The 23,817-nt window shown below is 35.2% G+C and overlaps 1 protein-coding gene across 3 annotated transcripts in view; it reads left to right on the plus strand.

Moving 5' to 3' along the window:
• TNPO1 (transportin 1) overlaps nt 1–10,200 on the plus strand; it is a 53,526-nt gene extending 43,326 nt beyond the window's left edge. For all 3 annotated transcript variants that reach the window (XM_088054343.1, XM_005522714.3, XM_088054342.1), the window contains 5 exons: nt 1,454–1,529; nt 2,326–2,425; nt 3,789–3,863; nt 6,587–6,729; nt 8,241–10,200. In XM_088054343.1, coding sequence (XP_087910469.1) covers nt 1,454–1,529; nt 2,326–2,425; nt 3,789–3,863; nt 6,587–6,694 — 359 coding nt within the window. In that variant the 3' untranslated portion in view covers nt 6,695–6,729; nt 8,241–10,200. The remainder of the gene's footprint in view (nt 1–1,453; nt 1,530–2,325; nt 2,426–3,788; nt 3,864–6,586; nt 6,730–8,240) is intronic.
• Nucleotides 10,201–23,817: the final 13,617 nt, after the last annotated feature.

Raw genomic sequence — 23,817 nt, forward strand, 5'->3', positions numbered from 1 at the left:
ATGGATAACTGCAAATAAATGTTGAGTGTGGTGTACTTATTATAAGTTTGTTGTGGGATATTTTGTTGTGTACCACTAGTATGTGCAAGAATATTACTGGTTTTGCAGTAGCTTTCTGTGTAATTAATTATGAAAACAGTTGTGAAAACAACTTTGACACAAGACTTTGACAGAGATTTCTATTCCCTGTTCAGGCTGTCGCTGTAAGAATTTACAGATTAAACTTAAAATTGTATTTTTATTTGACTTCAGTGAAGTTTTGTAAAATACTAAAAAAATTTATACACTGTATGTGGAAATTGAGTAACATCACTACATTAACAGTGAATTGCATCACATGGAATTAATGTTTCAGGCTGCTAGTATATCCTACACCAAACTTTTATTTGAGAAAGCATCATCTGCTTTATTGCATGTTTCATGAAACTGTTCACAAATGCCTGTTAATTAGAGTGTTGCATAGTATGTCCCTTGAACATAGGTTTCCTTTTTCTGCTTCATACAAATCTGCTGGATTTTAGTATTATTCATGTATTTTGCTTCAAGTAATTCTGATACATTATTCCCCACCCTCTCCTTTTTCTAAAGATTAATCTTTCGTGAGTTGAGCAAACACCATTAAAACACATTTGCATAATGATACTTTCTTTGATCTATCCCTTAGAAGAAAGAACAAAAATACCTAATCATGTGGTAAAACAATTTTGCTTTTCACGTGTCCTTATGCTTTGGTATGAGAAGTCAGATTCTTGTATGTCTTATAAGGAAAACTTCTGTGAGCAGGAGAAAAACAAGGATTAAAGAATTAATGTTCTGCAGTCAGTTGCTTTGAGTTGGCAACCATTTTTAATTAAATTCTCTGTGAGATTATGAAAAAGACAAACATTTTTTACTCTTTGAGAAGTGTTCCGTCTATTTAGGATTTTCAGACAGACCACAATATATTCTATGTAAAAGTATTTGGAAACGTATTTTTATTGATATATTAGGTCTGTAAAAACCTTGAATTCTAAATATTGGATAAAGTAAAACATGATACTAAAACTGAAAATTATTAACTTCCTTTTTAAACAATATTCATTAATAGTACATTTCAGTAAAAACGTTGAATGTGTAGAGGTAAATTTACTGCAAATGATTACTCTAAAGAGGGACAGAATCATAGCTTACATCAGAACGCCTTTGGATTTAAAATTGTGTTTTTGGTGTTCTCTCATACTTCTTTAATTTTTCTTTTACCTTGGAGAGTATACCATATATGTTGCTGCCTCTTATTTAGGGGGTGGTAATAAACAGCACTGGTGAAATCTTATGTTTATTATCATATACAGATTCTGTTGGCCTCTGTTTCTGAGTTATTTGTTGTTTTTTCTTTATTTTTTCTCCTTCCCCCTCATTTGCTCATGTCTTGGTTGGCGTTTGGTGGTGTATAACCGTGATTGCGTTACCTTAGCAATAACAATTGGTCGTCTTGGTTACGTTTGTCCTCAAGAGGTGGCCCCCATGCTACAGCAGTTTATAAGACCCTGGTGTGTATTATTCAATCTTTTTTTTTTAATTCATTTTTCTTCACTCTCTTTCTTTCTTTCTTTCTTTCTTCTCTCTATCTCACTTTTAGATATATTTTCAGTTGGTTACAAAATCTCAATCCTTAATCATTGCCAACCATGTGACTAATCTTGTCCTATCAGGTTTGTGAGTTTTTAGTAGCGCCGTCATGTATTCTTTATGTTGTGGCTAACGACTAATTTATGCATGGGATAAGATTGTCACATGCTTGCTGTGTTAAAGCTTGACTATGAAAGAGCATTTTAAAATCCACCAGAATGATAATACAATGCATGCAAATATTGTAAAATTTAAACTGTGCATTACCTAAAATTCAGTCTGAGGCTTGAAATGCTGTTAAGGAATATATGTTTATAGATTTGTAACGTATAAAATAGCTTGCTTGCTGCTGTTAAAGTTCAATAACTGTTCTGTAAGTGGTATCTGACATAATTCATACTGTGACAGTATTTTCTGTTCCGCTTCCAATAATGATAGTTTATATAAGTATTTCAGATACATGTTTCTTTTGTATTTAATGGAATAGAGGTCACACTTTCTGACTGCAGTGTAACAAAAAAGCCAGATTCTGGAGGTGATGCCTAATGGGATTATGCTAGTAAAAACTGTGTGCAACAAGTATTTTTCTAAGTGTTCATAATTGTGTTTCAGATTGTCTTATCAGTGTGACTTATTCCATCAGATACTGTCATCTAGTTTTGACTTGATTGAAGAAAAGTAATAGAGTTATCTAAGTTTTCCTTTCCAATTCGTTAGGTGTACCTCTCTGCGAAACATAAGAGACAATGAGGAAAAGGATTCAGCATTCCGTGGGATATGTACCATGATTACAGTCAACCCCAGTGGAGTAGTCCAAGTAAGATACATTAATAGATGCTAATTTTTCTTTACGCATGTGAAACCTAGTGAAAGCTATGTGTGGAATATGAAAAAGTTTACCTTGAAGAGATTCCCTGCAGTACATGATGTAGCTTTATTTTAAGGTCAAGGAGCCCAAAATGTTTATATTGTCATTGATCCATATCAAGATGCTTCAGTGTTTGTCTGAAGGGGAGAATTATTGTTAAAATCAGTTTTTGTTTTTTACTGGCAATGACTGTGTAAACAATGAACTTCGATTATAATAACTGTATTTTGAGACTTCTGACAGGTTGTGATCAGGATCTGTATGCAAATATAAGGTAAAAATTGATATTCTTAAACCCATTTTCCAGATGTAACCTAGATTTTCAAAACAAGAAACAGAACAAGTAGCCACCCCTTCGTTCTTAACACTTGAGTAGGGAAGATTCTGTTTCAACTTAGGGTAATTTTTTCAAATAGTCAATGGAACAATGAACAAGAATCTCTTTAAGATAAATGGTACAACTGAAGAATAGAATATGACTTGATCTTTAGTCTCCACACCTCTAAAGTAAAGCTGTATCAATGTAATATTTCCTAAGAGGAAAATAAAACCGATCTTTCCCTTTCCTCTTTCTGGAATTCTTCTTCACAAAAATTGAATGTTTACCTTGCTTTGAAATTTTCAGTTATTTTCATTTAGTCTTATTCTGTACTTTACATTTCAGTCTTCTACTGTCTGTTCATTCATGTAGGTTACAGAGAGGGGTTAAATAAGGACTCCTTTCATTAACTCACCCCTCCTCTCTAGTCATCATCCCCAGCTCCTATTATGTGCACTAGCAACATTATTTTTGGAGACTGGTGTTCTATTGGTGTAGGAGGAGGTAAAGCATAACAGCAGATGTCTGGAGTAGAGGGATTTTGAGGTGGCTTTAGTTTTGAACCTGTATGATAAATGTTTTCTATGTCCCAGAAAAAACCTACTTAAAGAAATAAAACAGCTTTTTTTCCCTAAATGGAAATGTGTGAGAGATGCATTTGTTGCTTGTGACTAAAGTAAGTAGATCTTGCATTTGTACGTGTATTGAAAGAATTAAAATTATACTAGTATGGTGCAGAGGGGAGAGTTAGGGTTGGTTACACTGTAGTTTAGTTTAAGACACTCAGCAATTTCATACAATAATACATATTATTTCATACAAATACAATAATTTACCATTGTCTGAATTAACTGGAAAATAAATACATAAAGGCAAGAGCAGTTGTGAATTAGGATCAAAGACCATCTGTGATGTTCACAGAATGAACATCAAGTGTTGTTTTCAGATGTATAAATTGAGGTTTCTAACCTATATGATTATTTAATCTTGTAGGACTTTATTTTTTTTTGTGATGCTGTTGCATCGTGGATTAGCCCAAAAGATGATCTTCGAGACATGTTCTGTAAGGTAAGGTTGCCAAGATAACAGTATATTCTAGTGGTGGTTGTTTTACATCCTCTCGTTTCTTTCTTTCTGTTTCACTGCTAGCACTTACTCTGTGGTCATGGAGGTTTCTCTGCCCTCCATGGTTCATGCAAGGTCATAAAATGTCAGAAAAAGCAACATGAATATCCTGACTTCATTTTATAACCTATATCTTCTTATATGCATTTGGATTATTCCAAACTCTTGTAAGTAGTTGCAAGGTTCACTTGAGGTGTTTTTTGAAGGGATAATGATCCTCAAACAGCTTTTCATAATGTCCAGCCTACTATGTTTTTCCTGCATTTGGAAGAACAGTGGAGTTTATACTACATGTAAGACTTTTTTTCAGAAAACAAGATTTGTATAGTTGAAGGCTATTCTTTGCCACAAAGTTGGCTACTTTATTTTGGAGACATACAAAAGTTTCAGATTAAAAATATCCCAGTGGTATCTTACTTGTTTCTCCTAACTCCTGCTGAAAATAAGAGATTGCTTAATTCTCAGAATACCTCTTGGTTGAGTAAATTTCAAGAAACTAACATGCCCCAAGAATACATCCCTAGACAAAGTGTCAGTAGAATTTAAACAAAAGTTTAAACTTTTATTTATTTAACTTTTATTTAAAAGTCTGAGTTTTGAAATTGAAAAGTTTTTACCTTGTATTAAGTAGTAAAAGCCAAAAGGCTGCACCAGAATGCCATACATTGTATTTTGATACTAGTGTCTTAAATGAAAAAACGAGGGAGAAATGGTTCACCTCACAAGTTCTAAAGTGAAATCCTCATTTTTAGGAAGTTCTGTGTCAGAAATAAGGTTCATGATATTTATCAAGCAAAAATACGGCATATTCTTTAGTACTTATTAGGATCCTGAATTGGTATTGGCACTTACTCTTCCATTAGTGATATGTGTGGGCATCAAATCAGAAGCTAGAACTTTTCTATCCCATCTTTAAGAGCAAAGACAGAAATCTCACTGTCCTAGTGTCCTAGTTAACCTCAGGTAACTGGTGTGCTTCCAATTAGATCTGGAGAAGGCACGGCTATGAGTATTCTAATATCAGCAGAATGAAACATCAATTACAACTTAAAAAGGAGGGCCTTGATTGAATCTGCGATGATTGTCCAAAGCAGTCTCACTGCATGTTTTTACACTGGTCCTTCAGCATGTTAAACCTCTCTTTTTCAGATTCTTTCCAAGTTACCCGTTTAGGATACAATGCATTCAAACTGAACAGAGTGGTTCTTGGTCACTTGGCATAAGGACATCCTTGCTTTCTTAAGAAATTTTAAAATGGTTTTGTGGGTTTTGCCTTGCAGGAAAAGAGACAAAGCTTTCTTCAGTGCTTGCATGCAGGGTTTTTAGACTACTTCTTCATGAATATGTGATTGCTGTAGTCCAGTTAGATGTTTTTCCAACAGTAATTATGACTTTCAGGAACAAGGGAAAGAAAGTGGATTTGTCCAGGTTTTGGTTAGTTTGTTTTTTAAATTTATTCCTTAGTACTAGAACTGGAAGAGAAAATACTTCTAAGAGCAAGGATAGATGAGCTGCCAGTGTTAAAATCTGACTCATAACCTTTTGTCATACCTGAGCATTCTTAGATTTTCAGTAGTTTCTTAGCAGCTGGTTAATGTGACTCTTCGGGTTTAGGAAAGAATCCTTGTGGGAGGGAGAAAAGCAGCAAGTTAAGTGGTACATGTAATGTCATTACCACTTCATCTTGTTTAAAAACTGCTTGGCAGTCTTGTGTTGAGCGTGAACTTGTTACCATGAGCTTGAATTTTGATGTTGCCTTTTATTTGAGGATGTCTTCATGACACACTGTTCCAGAATTCAGTTACATTGAGTGTAAAAAGGGAAAACCAAACTTTATATTTTTTTGGTATAATTTTCTATGAAGGACAGTAATTTTGTCTGCTTTTGTAATTTCTGATGTTTGTCTTGTATTTGCTGCTTTAAGAAATAACATACTAAGATTTTTTCTGATAGTGTAATTTCATGTTTAGTTCGTTTATTTCATCAGAAGATTCAGACTGAAATCTGTAGATTATTTGTTTTCCTCTTTCACTGGCTTTTGATTGCCATTGACTGCAGATCCCTGTTCTTTCAAAACAAAGAAGATTTTAAGAGCTTCATTTCTAGTGAAGTTGTCTTACAGGTTCTGTGCAGAAAATGGAGTTCTCAAAGATTTTATATTTGTGCTAGAAATTGACAGGTATTCATTCTATCTAAAACTGGCTGCCATTTAACTCAACTTCCCAGAATATACTTCACATTTCTTAAAAAATAAATGTGTCACAGTAGTCTTAAAATACATTAACTGGGTGGATGGATGGATGGATGGATGGATGGATGGATGGATGGATGGATGGATGGATGAAAAATGAATTGAAAAAAAATAAAAATAAACGTTCTGAAATGGCTTAACATTACGTTTTAAGTTACCTATTAAAAATATATAAATATGTATATATACACTAATTTCTGTGGGTAGCTATATTCTTTATGTCACCTTTAAAGAAACACATTAAGAAGGACCTTCTTCTACTTCCTTTGCTTCTTTGTAGCATTTTAGTATGATACTGCAGAATTCGAATTGCCAGATGCACAACTCAACAGTTTGTGGCTTACTGCATATGAGGCTGGTAAAGAATGTACCCTCTGGTTTTTGCTTATTTTGACTTACCCTTTCTCATTTTTAGATTCTTCATGGATTTAAAAATCAAGTTGGGGATGAGAATTGGAGGCGTTTCTCTGACCAGTTTCCTCTTCCCTTAAAAGAGCGCCTTGCAGCTTACTATGGAGTTTAACCTCATGCACTGTAGCTGCAGTCCCATAATTAGAGGTAAGCACATGAGTCTTTGCTTGCCAAAGAGAGCTGGGACTTCCTCCCTGTTTGCATCATATGAAACATAAATAATTCATCAGTCTAGAATTGCTGACCTACACTGGAGGAGCTGTCTTTCCTTCCTATATGAAGGAAAGAAAGAAGGGATGATAGTGTACCTAAATGGTGACTGTAGCAAAAGCATTTGTCTGATTTTTTTTATTGTTACAGAGAGAGAGAGAAAGAAAAACTGAGTCCATGATACACACATTAGTTTATCAAGAAAGTTGAAAGTGTAGGTATAGCATAGTGCTTGTTCAAGCTTAATAGACAGAGTGATGAATATGATCCTCAAGTCATCGTACTAAAGACACAGGCTACCTTACATATTATGAATTAATAGATGGCAGATGTGGTCTAAGTGGGAATGCTCTTCTAGGATAAAAGAGCAGGTTTGTTAACACAGTAGCTATGAGAAGTCTAATTGCCTAACTACATAATAAATTATCTTTCCTCTGAATAAAGAATGCTATGTTAGTAACTACAGTAACTGTAGTAATTTTAAAGCTTGATGTTTGGGGAAGGCTGATATATTTATTATTGCCATGTTCCATTTCTTGTGTCAGCTCAGAATTGTTAGACACTTCTGTGTGGAGAATGATTCAGCTTTGACAAAGAAGAGTGAAAATGCATTCCAGACTAGCTCTGTTATTACACCACCTTGCTTTGTATGCCACGTGTATGCTGTATAGAGCAAATTTCCCATGTGTGATACTGTGAAGAGATTATTTTATTACCCAAAAAAGAGAGTGAATTAGTTTATTCTTTTAGTTTTTATACAAATTTGATAATTCTAGTAGAATTTTTATACTGAAATTATGAGAGTGTGTCATGCTGTTCTGTTTAGTGTTGGAACAGACAGCTATTTAAAAGTTAGCCTAAGATTTTTTCAAAGTCAGTGTCACAAAACATCCTATTTGCATTACATGTTTGATCAGAACAATGGATTAAAAATAAAACAGCTACATACTTATCAAAGAGGGCATTTCAGTTCTGACATAAGGGTTTCCTGATGAAAAGGAAACCAAAGTGAAAAAATCTGCCATTGTTCTTAGCTTCAACTGCAGAGAAGCTATGGCTATCTTATTTAATCCACTCAAAAGGGAAGTTGCTAGGTCAGTTGCATATATGTTTAATATTCTTTCTCAATGTCATACTGCCTCATAATTTTGTGTTAAAAATAGGAAAACTGGTTAGAATACATAGGGCTGCTTTTATCTTCGGTCTGAGTTTAGCACAATAGTGGAACTGTCAATGTAGCTTCAAAGCATTTATTGTTTCATGAATAATAATTTATCTGATACACATGGGCTGGTTTCTTAACAGACTTAGAAGGGAACATTAGGCATAAATCCATTTCTAAGTTAGAGGTTGGCACTTAGTGCTTAAAAAAGACTCTTTGTTTATGTACCTATCTGCCAGAGGTTCAAGGTAAGATTTAATTACACTGTTATGTTTTCCTTTTACAGGTCCTTCAGTCTGGGAGACTATGAGGGAGCCTCTGCACCCAGGGAAAATGTTACCCTTTACTGGGGGGAAGGGTAAACCAGTAGGGAATACAGTACAATCCCAACCCTACTGGGAGGGGCGGGAGGGAGGTGTTGCCGTCACTGTATTAAGTCGATGTTGGGAAATGTTTTAACATCTGGAGCCTTTGTGGGTGGAAATCTGTCTCCTATTACACCTCTGCACTGGATGTGAAGAAGAAAAAAAAAAAGAATCTAGTCACAAAACAGCACATTCTGGAATATTGTGGGGATTTGTACCAAAATAAGAAACCATATAATTGAACTATAGGGATACGTAAAGAGGAAAAATATTTTGCGCACAATAAAGGAAACCTAAGAATGGGGGTCACAAACAGTAAAAGGCTTTCTTTTTTGTTTTCTGTTTTTTTTAAGTAAGGGTTTTCTACATTATTTCATCCTGCTTGATGGGATTCCTAGGTATTTGCATGTTAATGAAGAACTACACAAACAAAGTTAGTACAGTTAAAATGCAGCTTGTGTCTGTATTAGGAACAGGCACTTGTGGTGTACAGTATAGAAACCCCATCGTAAAATAATAAAGGTTAACTTGGACAAAATGAAGCAACCTGCAAGCTGCCAAATAAGTCACTCCTTTCATTTTTGGGGTAAGGAGAGGGACACTGCAAAGGAAAGATTGACATCTTAATTTTTGCATTAAGAAAAACAACCAAGGTAGTGGATATGATTTTATTATTGTACTTTGTTAGTTTTGATTTCTAGAGTAAGGAATTATTCTTAACTTGCAGTTTAAGGTTCAGGCATGCGTTCTGGCTCATAGTGATCAGAAGTAATTTTAATTAGTGGGAAAGTAGCATGCTTGCATCAAATAGAGTGAAATTGGTATACATTTACCTATGTTGCGCCAGTTTTGTGTTGCAGTTTACCAATTCAATATAGCCCTGCATTTAAAATTCGTTTTTAAGATTCAGTGGAATTTATTTTTATTAAGAATATAGATATAAAGTACTGTAGTTAACAATTAGGCCTTGAAATACCTTTTTAGGATCTGTTAAGAATAAGATTGATATTGTATTGTGTGTAACCTGCACAATGTGGAAAGCTGATATAGCTGTGCAAAATATTTGCCTCTGTGCTGTCAGTGTGATGTGCTTTCTGCATGGTTATATACTAGTGATTTTATCAGAATCTCTAAAATGAGTTACATGGTAAGACCCGTTAAAGGCTGCATAAATGTTAGTTGGCACGTAAAGACAATTGTAGAAGTTGATGACAAGATTGCTATATTTGTGTTTATTCCCACTCAACGTATTACCTTCTATGCTTTCTTTTTGTTCAAAGCATGATCTTAAAGAGATGTTTTAAGTTAATGGATGTAATGCAGGGTATCTACACTGTATCGGCGCATGTTGGTGGCCCTTTGTGATGTAATTATATGCACAAGGGTGCAAGTTTAAAGCTACAGAGTGAAAGTTGGTTTGGATCCTCTTCATTTCATTTGTTTAGCTTTTCTGTTGTGGTTTTTTTTCTCTACTTACATGTATTCCTGTGAATAAATCCTTGTTAAGTTAACTCTTTACTTTTCCTTCCATGTGTATTTTCTTATGTACTGTGAATGTGAAATCGTAACTGGTACACTTGATCTTGTGTCCATCTGGAAGTGGCAAGTCTTTCTTAATTTAGATTGCCTAAAGAGTATCCCATGATGATAAAGGAAAATGGAGAGATTTTTAACTCTGCTGGTCAGAGGTGAAGCCACACCTTTCCATTTTTCAATTGCTGCATTATTAATCTGCAAAACGAAATTAAGCCATAACAGCCTTTTTGTAGATTTAGTTTCTCACCTTTGCATTGCAGAATGGATACTGGATAACAGTTTTTGGTTTAACTGGTGTTTTCTGGTTTGTTTTTTTTTTTTTTCTTTTTGGTTTTTTTTTTCTCCTTTGGTTGTTTTTTTTGGGGGGGGGATTTAAGGTGGGTTTTGGGGGGTGGGGGATTTTTGGTTTTTGGTTTTTTTTATTTGGTTTGGGTTTTTAGGGGTATTTTTTGTTTTTTTTGTTTGGTTTGGTTTTGTTCTTGTTTGGTTTGAGTTATTTTGGGTTTTTTTTTGTTTGGGGCTTTTTTAAGAACTTGCTCTTCTTCGCATGGTTCTGTTCTTTGACTGTTGAATGATCTAGCCATTGCACTGAAGTTTGAGCTGTGTGAGTGTGAACTTACAAATGCTGTTTAAAGAGTGTAGACTTTTTTTTTCCTTCAGTGCATGATCACATGCATGTTTTATGTTCCCCCTCCTTGTTTTTTTTGGCTTTGCAAATTTTAGTGGATTATGCCTGAAGCTACTTTGGACATGTACTGTATGAAATAGGTTTGATAATGCCAGTACATTCAGTATTTACTGAATTTGATCAAAATTGCATGTGATAACTTGCTTTCAAGTTACATTACTTTGATAGCAGATCAAAAATACTTTCTCAACTAATAACTCTGATATAAATCAGTAAAATTCAATAAAAACTTTAATTTTGAAAGGGAATATCCCAAGCCCAATGTTTAGCAAGGTGGGGTATTATTTTAGACCCAAACTTGCTTTAATTTTAAGTGTGTTTGAACATTAAGGAAGAGTTACAGAGAAATGACATTAAAAAGTTTGTAGAATAGAAAACCTACCCAAAAAATATAGTAGCATAACAACTAAAATCTGGGTTTAACTTAAATTTTAGAAAGCCCCTTTAGCCAAATAAAACCAATCCACCTCACCCTGGATTATCTTAGGATGCCACTTTTGTACATATTTGTTTTAATACATATTTGTACAAATGTGAACTGATCTGGTATGACAGCAAGGAAAATAATTTAAAAGAGCAGGAATAACCAGTACAGGAATAAACAAAGTAGTCTTTTGTATCAGTAAGTTCTGTCGTGGTGTATTTTAAAGCAAATAAACCACATTCCTAATGCATAATATAGCCCAGAGATTTGCAGAAGCCTTTTAGTGGAATGTGAGGTAAGAGAAGTTCTGAAACAGCATTAATGTTTAAAACTGAATTATTGCATCATGGGATATATAAAAAGCATCTTAATTCTTGTGGTGTAGTCTTGACAGTTCATGAATGTTGACTGAATGTTTATACTGGTAGAATTGTGAGTTTGTCTTTGTTACATTCCAGTGTTTGCCTCTTGGCATGCTAAAAGCACGGCTTACTTCATTTGCTCCTTACACACTGAAAAAGTGCTGTTAGTGTGCTAAACTACAGAAATAGCCGCTGCTACGTAATGGTGTAGTTTTTCTACTTGAATAATTTTGTTGTAGGAACCTCAGGAGGTCAGTGTTTACTGTTTTTTATATATGCCTTTTTCCTGTTTTGAGGATTCTGAGAGTGAAAAAAAGCTGCTGATCAACCTAAGTTGGTAACAGAAAGTGTATTCAAAATCCTTATAAATGCATCTTTTTGGCAGTTCAAAATTGCTGTTAAATTAGTCTTAAGTGAAGTTCAATGTTAAGTTTTTTCATAACACAGTCAGGAAACTGCTCATTTCATTTTCATTTCATTTTGGAATTAGATTAGACTAGTTCATTATTTTAACCAGTGCAAGCAAAAGTAATCAGTTTTGTATTTTTTTTTTCCAAAGCTTGATTCTTTTCTCAATCAGTGAGTATGTATATATTTAAATTGTAAGAAGCTAATTCTTATGCTTTGGTTCATTGCTACTTGAAGCTTGTACTCAGATCACTTTTAGAAGAATAGGTTAAAATTTGTAATCATTATAATTTTTAAAAAAGTTAAATTAAAAAAGTAGCATACATTTTGTAACTAATAATATTGATACACACTGTGATTTCTTTTTTTAGGACTTTTATGTTTGGCATCAGTCTTAATTACTTAAACTGCATATATTGTATAATAGTAAAATGTATATTTTAAACTTCAAGTGGCTTTCCTCAAGCAAAACTCATTCTACTTAGAAATATTCAAATACTAGCTTTATCTCAGGTGAATACTCTTGTACCCGTTTTGTTCAGAACACATGCTAATAAAAATGTGTTGTAATTTTATCCGTTTACGTATTTCATTTAGGCAGCTCCTCTTGTCTTAAACTTACTCTAAATTAACCATCTACTGTGGGACGATAATGACTTTTGCTTCACCTGTATTATTCATATTGAATGTATTAACAGTTAACGTGCAAAAGCGTTCTTCCCTTAAGGAGAATGCATCCATATTCAAACAACTGAAATATTTGTTTTAAAATGCTTTAAATGCAACATTAAATTGAAAATACTTTGTTTCAGATTTTTTCAAGGAAAGAAGGTGTAATTTAACTAATTGCTTCCATACTATGTCTTTCATGAGGATGATAGATGCATAAAGCTTTTATAGGGTCTAAAGTGTGACTTTTTATCTTAGATAAGGGTTAAGCTCTACAGTGAAATGGCAAAACTTCCTGCAGTTAATCTCAGATAGATGCTGATGTAGTTTGCACACATATTTGTTATAATATTATATAACCTCACCTTAAATAAATAAAGCTTGTTCAGTAGCTATATATATCACTCACCTGTGTGTTCTCCAGGATGATTTGTCTCCATAGTCTTCTATGTATTCTCTAGTAGAAGCTGTATTTTGTCTGCCACTGATGCTTGCTCTTTGCACTTAACGGTTGGAGCAGGCCAGTTTTAAATGGGGAACTGAGGCAAGTACTCTTCTTGCTTGCCTTGTATATTCTGCTAAAATAGTGATACTTGCTTGAATGTACATAAATGAGGGAAGTTTGAAATGGCTCTATAGGATGAATCCCTGTGTGGTGTTACAGTATGCTTTAAGTAAGCCAAATCCACATTGCAAAGAATTCAACACTTACAGTATAGTATCATTTTTCTATAAACTTACTTTGTTGTGCTACTTTCTCTTTAGGTATCTATTTCCTTACTTCGGGTGAGCAACAAAATTAAGAAGGTTTGGGTGTTTTTTGTGAGGACAGCAATGAGAATAAAAAGATTGGCATAAGGAGGTTTATTTGGCTGTTGAAATCTGCAGTGTAATATCTTTTTTTGTGGAAAGAGGTAGATAGTTATGTTGTTCATTGTCTGACTTAGTGATACTAGAGACTTCTAAAATTTTAAATTGGATGAAGTACACAAAATAGTTCTAAATGAAAGGTGACCAGATCTTTCTGCTGACAACTTAGGTTGTATAAGTTTTGCTTGAAAGCTTTAAATCTTATGTTTCTGTATCTGCCACAATGTTGGAATGTTTCCTTCAAACATATCCTCCTGCAACCTCTCAAACTGTACTAAATTGAGTGATACTTCTTGAAGTCTGCCTATGTGCTAACAGAACTTCATTTTAAATAGAATATGGTTTTAATTTTTGATAAGCTGCTGAATTTTAAAAGAGTTTTTGGGGCCACCAAATATTTTGGATCATGCAGAGAATATATATTGTACTGTAGTAATTTTGTATTTACATTTGTATGATGTGACATAATAGATGTGAATGTTAATCACTGCTTGACTATGTTAATAAAGTTGTTGAAATATAGATGTTGCATTCCAATTTTTGATGAATGATTAAAATTTATTGTTCAATTTATGTTTTGACTGACCCAGTAGTGCACTCTCCTGATTCACACATGTAGATGCTGGAATCTGAAGTAAGGATTTTAATTTATCTGAAAGAATTGTCTTTGGACAGTTAAATGTCAGTTTACTTTAGATACTTCATGCTGCTTGAGGGCAGATCAATGTATAAAAAAGGAGGGTTAGGTGTATTGAATTTATAACCTGTTGGGTGATAACTGGTAACTGCTTTACTACTGAGAAATGTTACAATAACTGTTTCTTGAAACAGTTGATACTTGCTGAGTCTGACCAAATGGGAAAGGGGAGAAAAATTTTGAGCTTATTTCCTGGGTTATCAATAATGTGAATAATTAAACAATGAGTAAACTAGAAATAAATTAAAGTTATTCAAGATCTTGAACCAAAATTTGCAGTGGTCTTAGTCTAATTTTATCTAGCTTTCATGGGATTGTGGTAATACAAACTATTTAAAGAGCTGTCCTTACAGAACTTTAGAAGGTTCTATAGTTTAGAAGTAGCTAAAATATGAAACAACAGTTTATTTCAATTCACTCATGTGAAGCTGAACATTTAATGTTCACTTCCATTATTTAACAGTTGATTATCTGTTGAACTTAGTCATTACACTATATAAGCAATCTGTGCTAGACATACGTCATGGTCTAAATTGCCTACATGCTATTGACTGACTGTGTAATATAGCAATAAAATGCATAGATATAAATACCTGCTATAATGAAATTTATAGTAGAAACTAATTGCTTCATAGTTCGCTGAAACTCTGCTTAATGAGGACTTCCATTTCCAGAAATAAGAGAAGGCCATGGAACAGCAGTGTAGAGACCAGCTGCTTAGCAGAAATACCAGTTCCTGGTGCCTGAATACATCAGTGGCTGTGTGGGAGGGGATTGGGGAAGTTTAGCTTTCTTTCAAATAGACATTCCCACTCACCTTATGTTCTGACAGCGTACTGCTGTTAGTAGTTTTGTTCAAGTCTTCTACTATCAGTTCAAAGCCTGATTTTAAGCTATGGCCTCTAATTTTGGGTCTGAGGAAGGGAAATGAATGTTGCAAAGCTTGTGGAATGGTGCAAAGGATGGAACTGTAATTGTACATTATCGTATTTATTTAAAAAAAAAGGATGTTTAAAGTTGTACTTGAATGAAGAAGCATTTCAGTAGGCATAGTGTGCAGAAAATTTATGTATGTTAAGTGCTCACAGAGTAGTTGCTGGTAGCTTTTGTTATCTCAGAATGATTCACAGAGAAACATACTGCATTATAAGGGACTGATCTTTCACAGCCATTTACCCTTGTTCTGCATAAAATGAGCAGTGTAGACCATTGAAACCTCTCAAAAGACATCCAAATGTTAATCTGAATAATCACAGACTTAAAATTAAGTATTTTCCTATAATCCATCCAATTTAAGGAAAACAGATCTAATTGTGCTGTGCATGTACCAATAGATAGATTTATTAGTATGGGCATATAAGAATTATTTTTGAGTCACAGTTTTTCAGCGTTTTTTTTTTTTTTCCAATCATTAACTCTTTGTCTTCCAGACTTCATTTTGAATTGTGAAAATTAAAATAGAGATATTTGTTATATACGCTTTTGTTTACAGATATAGGTGTCTTCAGGTATAAATATTACTTTTCAGATCTTAATTTATAATTTTGAAATATATGGAAATATGTATTTCCATACTTAAAATATATATTAAAAATGGAAATATAATGTTGTTAAACTGACAATTTATTTTTTCCTTTTCTTAGTGCCCCTTGGCAAAGTGAATGGTCATAAATTTCCTGTGTTAAATATGCAGGGGAACTTGAAGCCCTTCTGTGTTTAAAGCATACAGGTTAATTTGGATGCATAACTAATGCAGTGTTACTGTAATTTATGCCAATATTTTAAAATTTTCCATTATTTCTCTCTGCACCTTCTGTGCTTAATAGAAATGCTAAATATAATTTTATTTCTGTGATAAAAGTACACAAAGGGAAGTGAGATTTATTTACCTCTCCTTTTACCCTGGATTTATTGTTAAGTACAGGTTAGTGTATGTTTAATTAACAGTTTTCTTAAGCTATTTTTTAGCTTTACATTTATGTTGACTTACTGAGAAGTTTCTGTGACTTTACAGGTATAGAAAGTAAAGGGTTCTATACTTCAAAAACTCACAACATAGTGAAGGATACCATTGAAAAAGGGATTTTGCTTGTAAACAAAACCACCCCAAAAAAGTGCAAAATCGTTTTACAACTAAAGTTTAATGTATTTTTCTTCTAGAAACAGATCTTTCAGTGTCTTTTTTAACAAAACCATTGTTTTAAATCAAGGTTTTGAGTCATTTTACATGGTGGGGGTTTTTTTGTCCTTAACATATTGATGGTCATTATCTTGCATATATGTTTTTCGTTCTGAAATGTACATGCTCAAATAAACATATTGGAATCACGTGTGTAATTCTATGCACTTTTTCCTTCTAGCTTTGGAAGATCAGATTAGCCACATGACAAACTAAAAATTCAAGTATTCATTTTTTAAAATTCTTTACATATCTTAGCATAAGGCAGTATGACAGTTGAATCACTTTCTCTTGTAGTACTCTGCCATATTGTTTTGTTTATCTCCATCTTCCTTGTCCTTGCAAACCTGTTGTCATCATTGGGCCAAAACCAGATGGAACGTTAGACTATAGCTCTCATTGTGTTGCAAGCATTCAACTCAGGTAACTGTTTCTCATCCCATACAAAGACAGCATTTAACACAGACAATTCCCTGATGCAATAACCCAGAGTTTAGTTACTTTAATTAACACCCTTGTAGCATCTTGGCTACTCTTGTACCTTTAAAACAAGCAAACAAACAAACACAAAGAACACCACGAAAAAACAAAAAATAAACCTCAAATATCTTCTATGTGAGCAGACAGGAGGCCTTCCAAAATTGTTACTGTGCATCTTCAGAAGTAATTGGACTTTAAAAGTTTTATTGATGTGACAAGGACACTGAAGTTGACATGTTTTTTCCATTTGCTAGAGCTGATGACTGCCATTAGTAGGCATTAGTGTTTCAATCTGTGGATGTTAAGAATCTAAGGTAAGAATCATTTTCACATAGCAATACTTTTGCCCAAATGCAAGCCATTCACTGACCATCCTATTCATAGTGATACTGTGATTTTCAATATTCAGTCCTAATTAAGGACTTGTACAGCCAAATCATTTCACTTCTTTCACAATATTTCAATAGCTACTTCCTACCTAGGCAGCTAAAATACATGTCCAGACCAATATCTTTCATTATTTCATTTACTGCCTTGCATGGACTCAATCCCAACCAGTTGCTCTTCTGTTAGTATAGTACTAAAAAGCTGTCTTTGGTTTATTAAGAACACAAGCACCATCTATTCTTATATATGCTGTCCTAAGAACACTTCCTTGAGATACCACATAATCTTACTAGCTTGGCTTCACACCAATTTCCTTTTCTGTTGTATATTATAACAAGAGTGGAGAAGATCTTTGTGATCAGAACACCACCACAGTAGGTGATGTACTATGGTGCACTTTGATACTAACTAGTAATAAAGTCAGAGCTTGCTCTTCGGAATACTTCATGTTTCATCACTTGTCATTGAATATCAGCATGTTAAATACTTTAGTCTTTTTTTAATTTAGGTTATTTTTACTAGTTGACTGCCAATAAGCTGCTCCTCCAAGTTCATTGACATTTAGGTAAGTAGGCATGTATATAATAAAAATATTATGGTGTCAATAGTAGGAATTCAACTAACCATCGAATGTACTCCTTAGGGTACAGCAGCATAACAATTTATCCTGTTATTTTCCTATCTTACACAGAATATAGCTTTAAAACTTCAGTATGGTGTTACTGTAGTAATACACCTCCTGAATATATTAGAAATCTCCCAGAATTTTTCATGCAGGACTGAAATGGGACAAGAAGTTAAAATGGGATCTACAGCCACTCAGATATTCTGGTTGTTGCTAATGTTTACTAACACTTTCTGAGCCCTTCATTTGATTGATGGTTGATTTGGTGAGACATTCTTTTGGCAGAAGAGTTATAAAGGCATACCATTAACACCAAGTGACTCACTGCGAAGCAATGCTGTTGGCTTCATAACTTAAGTTATTGAATTAATGAATGGGATGCAATCCATCTTGGTGTCCAGATGAATAGAAGCATGCAGAGGCATAACTATACAGTGAGTCAGATGATACAGCCTAATGGAATCCATAATTCCAAGGATGTAGAAAACAGTGACATTAAAAGTTGCTGCAAATCTTCAACAGAACATGTATATTATTCCTAAATTTGAAATAACTTTGATGAAATACTGCGCCAAATTTAAAGAAATTCAGTTGATCTCTTACTGTAATAACATGGCTATGACTATGTCAAGAAATGTTTTTGTTCATCTTACACTTAGAAATAATTTTAGAAACACCCATCCTACCCAAAATGTGATGTCGTTTATAATCTCAGCAGTGTTCTCTAATCAGACTACATTTTCAGTTAATGCATGTATTTCAGAAAAGGGTTTAGCCTGTATTAAGGTTATCTGGGAGATTTCCCTTTGGATAAATTATTTCAAGTTAGCTGTATTTGCTGCTAACTTTACAATCTCTTTTTCCAGATTTTTTTCCCTAAGCTTTACCAGCTCTAACCTTCTGCCTATAGGATTTTGTTACAGTTTCTGTACAAAAAGGTTGCAGTAAATGTATAGTAATGAAGGTAATGTGCAGGTCATAAGCCTGTGAATTATTGAACTTCTTGGTATTGTCTGCAACTATGCAGGTACCATTGCTTGGTTAGAACATAATCCTGGTGGGTTTTAAGTCCTACGAGGTAACCTGACAGTAGTCACCAAACTGAAACAACTCTTGAAAAGCACTTAGCTAACAATTCACTTTGTCTTCACCTCATCTTTTGTTCTCCACCACAGTGGTAAACAGCTCTGGCTTTTTATATCCCCTTCTGCTGCTTCTAATATTCCAAATCCACCTATGGATTTATTAGTAGTTCTTTTAGAAAAGACAATAAAGAAAGCAAGCGTATTTTTCAAGGCATATTCTCAGTGTAGTATGTTATATATAAAATATCTCCATCTGCTTCTTCAGATCCTCTTTAAAGTGTAGTCTTAGAGTGCGTATTTTACCTGAATGTTTCTTAACTCTCTTAATTTATAAGGAACTTTAAATGTCAGCTAGCTCTTTGGCAAGTAATTATGACAAAAAGGTATATAATAAATGGTGTTATTTTGGTAATTGTTTGGATTCTTTTTTTAAAAGACCTTAAAATTAATACATTCAATTGTACATTCATGTGTTAAGGATTTCACTGGTAATTGAATACAGTTATTTTACCTAGAGTTTATAATTCATTTTGAGATGGCTTAGATATAAAACAAATTAACTTAGTTGCTGTAAGTAAAACCAAAGTACAATCTTTTTGTCTGTTGAAAACGAGTTAATATTAACACTTATAAAACCAGAAGCTGGAAATACAAGAGAATGGGTATGAGGAGATGCATATAGCAAACTGCAAAATCAGGGATGTTTTTCTGAAAGGGTAACTGATCTACATGCCTTCTTTGACATGTATTTGACCCATATTAGTGCCAAATAACATACTTTTTTTCCAAAAACAGCATTATTTTCTGCCATAAATAACCCAAAACATTATTGTATTTCATATCTATCTGTGCCCAAAAATCATTAGTGTCTCTTTAAGATCCTGCAGTTGGAAATGGAACTGGTGCAGATTGTACTAAGGGCATTTTTAAAGTCAGCTCTTGCAAGTAGCTCAGCCTCTTTGGTCACCTAATTTTTGCATTGCTGGGCTTTTAATTTTTGCTGAGGCAGAGCTCTCACTCTGGCTATTTGATTTGGCTCTTGGCTTCTTGCTATAGAGCCGAGGTAGTTTGGACACAGGCTTTTCAGGTTTGGGTTCCCTTTTGGGTTTGTTTTTCACTCATCTCAGAGAGGCTGCAGTTAGTGGTCTTGGTTTGCCTCAGGACAAAGTCCACCAGCAGCTCCTGGCTGAGAAGACCATGAGCCACTCCAGCCCAGCTGTCCTGCCTTGCCTGCCCTGCCATCTCCTGCAAGAGAAAAGCGAAGTCCCTCCATAAGTTCTAGCCCTGTGATCCAGATAATATTAGTTGGAGCTCCAGCCACCAGGGAGATAAGCAGAGCAGTGAGCAAAGGGAGCACTGGCACTCTTTTCTCTGTGCATGAGACATGCTTGACTGGGGAGAGCCATCTTGGAGAGGTGGCATCTTGTGAGATGTAGCAATATTGTATCTAGTACTTGATTACTGTTATTCTTTTCCTGTTGCTGTTCTTATTGTTAGTGAAATATTATTTTTTCACTTAAGCCTTCTCATATTTGTTCCTTATTGGTGGAAAAGAGTTGGTTAAGCCTGTAAGGAGAACCAACTTATTCCAGAGTTTTTCTTTTTAAATTCTTTAAAACCAAGACAAAATATAACTAGAGAACTCATATAGCTAGTTCTTCATACCCTTCCAGTGAGGTTTGTTCTGATGGTTCTTTAACCTTACATTCATGTGGATGATGAGATGAACTGCTTTTTTAAACTATTAAAAAATCAGCAATCCAGAAAACTATTTTGATCTTCTGTGAACACTGCTGAAAATATGCAAGGAATTCTTGTTTTATTATACAGGACACACTGTGTTTTTATGGCTTTCAAAATAATGTCCCTTTTTCTCTGCCTCCATTACAGGAGGAAGACAAAACAATGACTGTACTGGGACAGTCTACCTAACCTAGTATCCTTTCCTTGGCAGCCAATAGCTAAGGAAGAAAATATTAAAGAACTATAAATGACACTATTACAAAATACTCTCAAAGACTTCACTAACGCGCAGGTCCAGGACTTCCAGAATAAGGCACTGTCCTGGTTTAGGGCAAATTTGGGAAAGAACCTCCAAATGGGGTCCCTCCAGAAGACAAATTCAAATGGCCCTTCCCCCAGCTGGTTCAGGAAAAATATTTCCTTGGAGAAAAGTGGAAAAAACCCTGTTTATTTAACAGAAATTGAATCATATTAAACTTCAAAACCTCTTGCTGTTCGATGAGATGGCAAATCCAGAAAAAGTCCTTTTCATGTGTTGTAGCTCAGCTCACTCAGTCCCTTATCAGTCCCTCTGGCCCTGGAAAGTGCTGAGGCCCAGGCCCCGGTGGGCCACAGGCGTGAGCTCCCGGGGTTTGGCTGGGTGTTCAGTCCACAGCAGGTTTGCACAGATCCAAGAAAAAGGGGGAGAAAAACAGTCCTGCGAACTCCTGCCTCAGCTAGCTAAAAACTAACTAACAGCAAAGGAGAGCTTTGTCCTGCTGTCTGTCCATGCTGCAGACACCACAGTCCAGGAGCAGGATGTGGGGGAGTGTTTTTCCTCAACACAAACTGCGGCTTCTTCTTCCCCCCTGCACTCTCAGAGCCAGTCTTAAAGGTGCAGAACTTAATATGTAACATAAACCAGGCAACTGGGGATGCAAGCATCATAAATTCAACCCAAGACAGGGGCTTTGTGTTCAGTAATCCATTATGGATTTATTTATGTAGGAAAATCTTGAAATGTAATCTCAATCCTGATCATGATCCATATTGAATTTTTTTTCTGTATAACTGTATCTATCTTGGAGCATGCCTTAACATTAATATTGTGCATTTCACTCAAATTTATGTGGAAAGGAAAACATGAGCATGGGTTTGATTTTTTCTGTCGTGGTAGGTTGCTGAAGAACTGTAGCCATCTAGTATAGCAGCACATAAGGGAGAGCTGTATAGCTTTGAAAATATGGAACATAGGAACTTTTCTCTGAATTGTAGAAGTGATCCTGAGATTTCTACCTGTCCCTGTGAAAGGGACAGATTTTTATTTCTATCTGCAATGAAATAGAAAGCATCAGCTCTGCTCATGCAGCGTTTATCTATTGTTTGTCCTGGTGTACATCCTTACAGATTGCAATGCACACTGCAGAATGTTCTATAATAATGTATTTTTTTTCCAGATCAGATCATAATACATACTGCTTACTTAAGTAGAAAGAAGGCTAAGGTGGTTTTCTTCAAATATAGTTCTATAATGTTATGAAGCAGAGTGATGCAGAGTCCCTGGGCAGGTGCAAAAGGGAACTCCTTTATTGCAAAAAACCAGACCTTTTAAAACAGTTAGGCTTGTATCAGTTAGATACTTCTAAAATACAACATCATCCAACCACCCACCATACACCATGATGTGAACATGTGATGGTTATATAACTTGGTTTTTTTCCCCTAATTTAGCTGAGTCACTCCCAGCATCCTTTTCTACTTAGCCAAAGTAACAGGAGTGAGCCATGATTTTACAAGACCTTCCTTTTGTAAAGTTTTACCTATCTGCAACACTATAGCATGCTATTACTGCTTAAATGACAGTACACATGCTTCTCTTATCAAAAGAGGAGGGATCCAGTAGTCTTGGGAGTTTTAAAGAAATCTGTACTATGGAGAAGATACAGGAGTTTTCTCAGCATCAAGTTATCAAGCTTGGCATACTGGAATTTTGTGAGAACATTGCCAGAAAGAAAGGAACTTCTAAACTCATTGTGGAGCTACTGAAGCGGTGGACTTAAAACTACCATCACTGACCAATAACTGTAATACCATTTCTGAATGATACTGCTCATCTTCTGTGAAAATATCTCTAGTAAGGGTAGATGAAATTCTGTAGCTTTGTAAACTTCCGAACTACACTTTGCCTAACCATTATATTTCATGGAAGTCTTTGCTCAGCATAAATTTGATACAAGTTGATGAATTCATCAGGTTCTGAGGGATGACTTGAATGTTCTGCTCTATGCCTTACCTAATAACATACAGAACAAAGTACGGAAACCTTTAGTGTCAACAGGAAAGAAAGTGAGGTTTTTCACACCAGAACTAATAGAGTTTCCATAAAGGGGAAGGGAGCTCCTTGAACACCCAGCTGATAATATCAGATTCTTACTTTTTCTGATTTGGATAAAACTTTGTGCTGACAAAACTACAGGTCAAGTTGGGATAAAGCACTTACCACGTTTGCACAGGGCATTGAGCTGCGGCCCTTCACATTGCTGCTTAGACCTGGCCCTCTATTTTTAGTTGATAATGAAAAGCTATCTGCTGTCTTGGGCAAGGAATCACCATATTAACATAGAACAGGAACTCTCTGGAGTCACAGAAAGACTGTGGTGGTGCTGAATGCCACAAATACTATATGTATGGAAAAGGAGCACTCCAGGTACAGCCTGACCACAGGTGGCACTTGGGTGGTCTTGTGTTCTGGGCCAATAATTGCCATCACCCCTGCTGGCTAGTACTCTATACTGTCAGTGAAGGATCTACAAACTGATAGACTACAGACTGCAGACTGTTGTTGAAGATGGTGAAGACCTGAATTAGTTTCTCCAGACCCTTTGGCTTTAGATGAGAGGCATCTTTATTAGGAGCATGCCACTGGAAGTGTAAAATCCTTTAGGACAATGCTGTTAGGAGGGCAAGCTATTCTGCTTTATCAGCAGAATTCCCTGCAGGACTAGTCATCATCACCTGCTTCCAATGACCTTACCCAACTTGTCTGGAATGAGACTTAGTTGTGAAGCCACTTCACAGAATCACAGAATATTCTGAGTTGGAAGGGGCACAAGGATTATCGAGGCCAACTCATAACCCCGTAAAGGACATTCCTAAGAATCGCACTGTTTTCTCGAGAATGTTGTCCAAACACTTTGAACTCCGTCAGGCTTGGTGCTGTGACTTCCCTGGGGAGTCTGTTCCAGTGCCCAGCCATCCGCTGTGTGAAGAACCTTCCAGCAGCAGGAATCTCGTCTCCTCCATGGCGCTGAGCGTGCCCATTCCCCGGTGCTCACTGACGCTCGCAGGGTTTTACCCGAGCTTTCC

The sequence above is a fragment of the Pseudopodoces humilis genome, chromosome 4, assembly GCF_049639895.1.
Source record: "Pseudopodoces humilis isolate 2021_Gansu_Grassland_sample_001 chromosome 4, ASM4963989v1, whole genome shotgun sequence".
NCBI classification, from domain to species: domain Eukaryota; kingdom Metazoa; phylum Chordata; class Aves; order Passeriformes; family Paridae; genus Pseudopodoces; species Pseudopodoces humilis.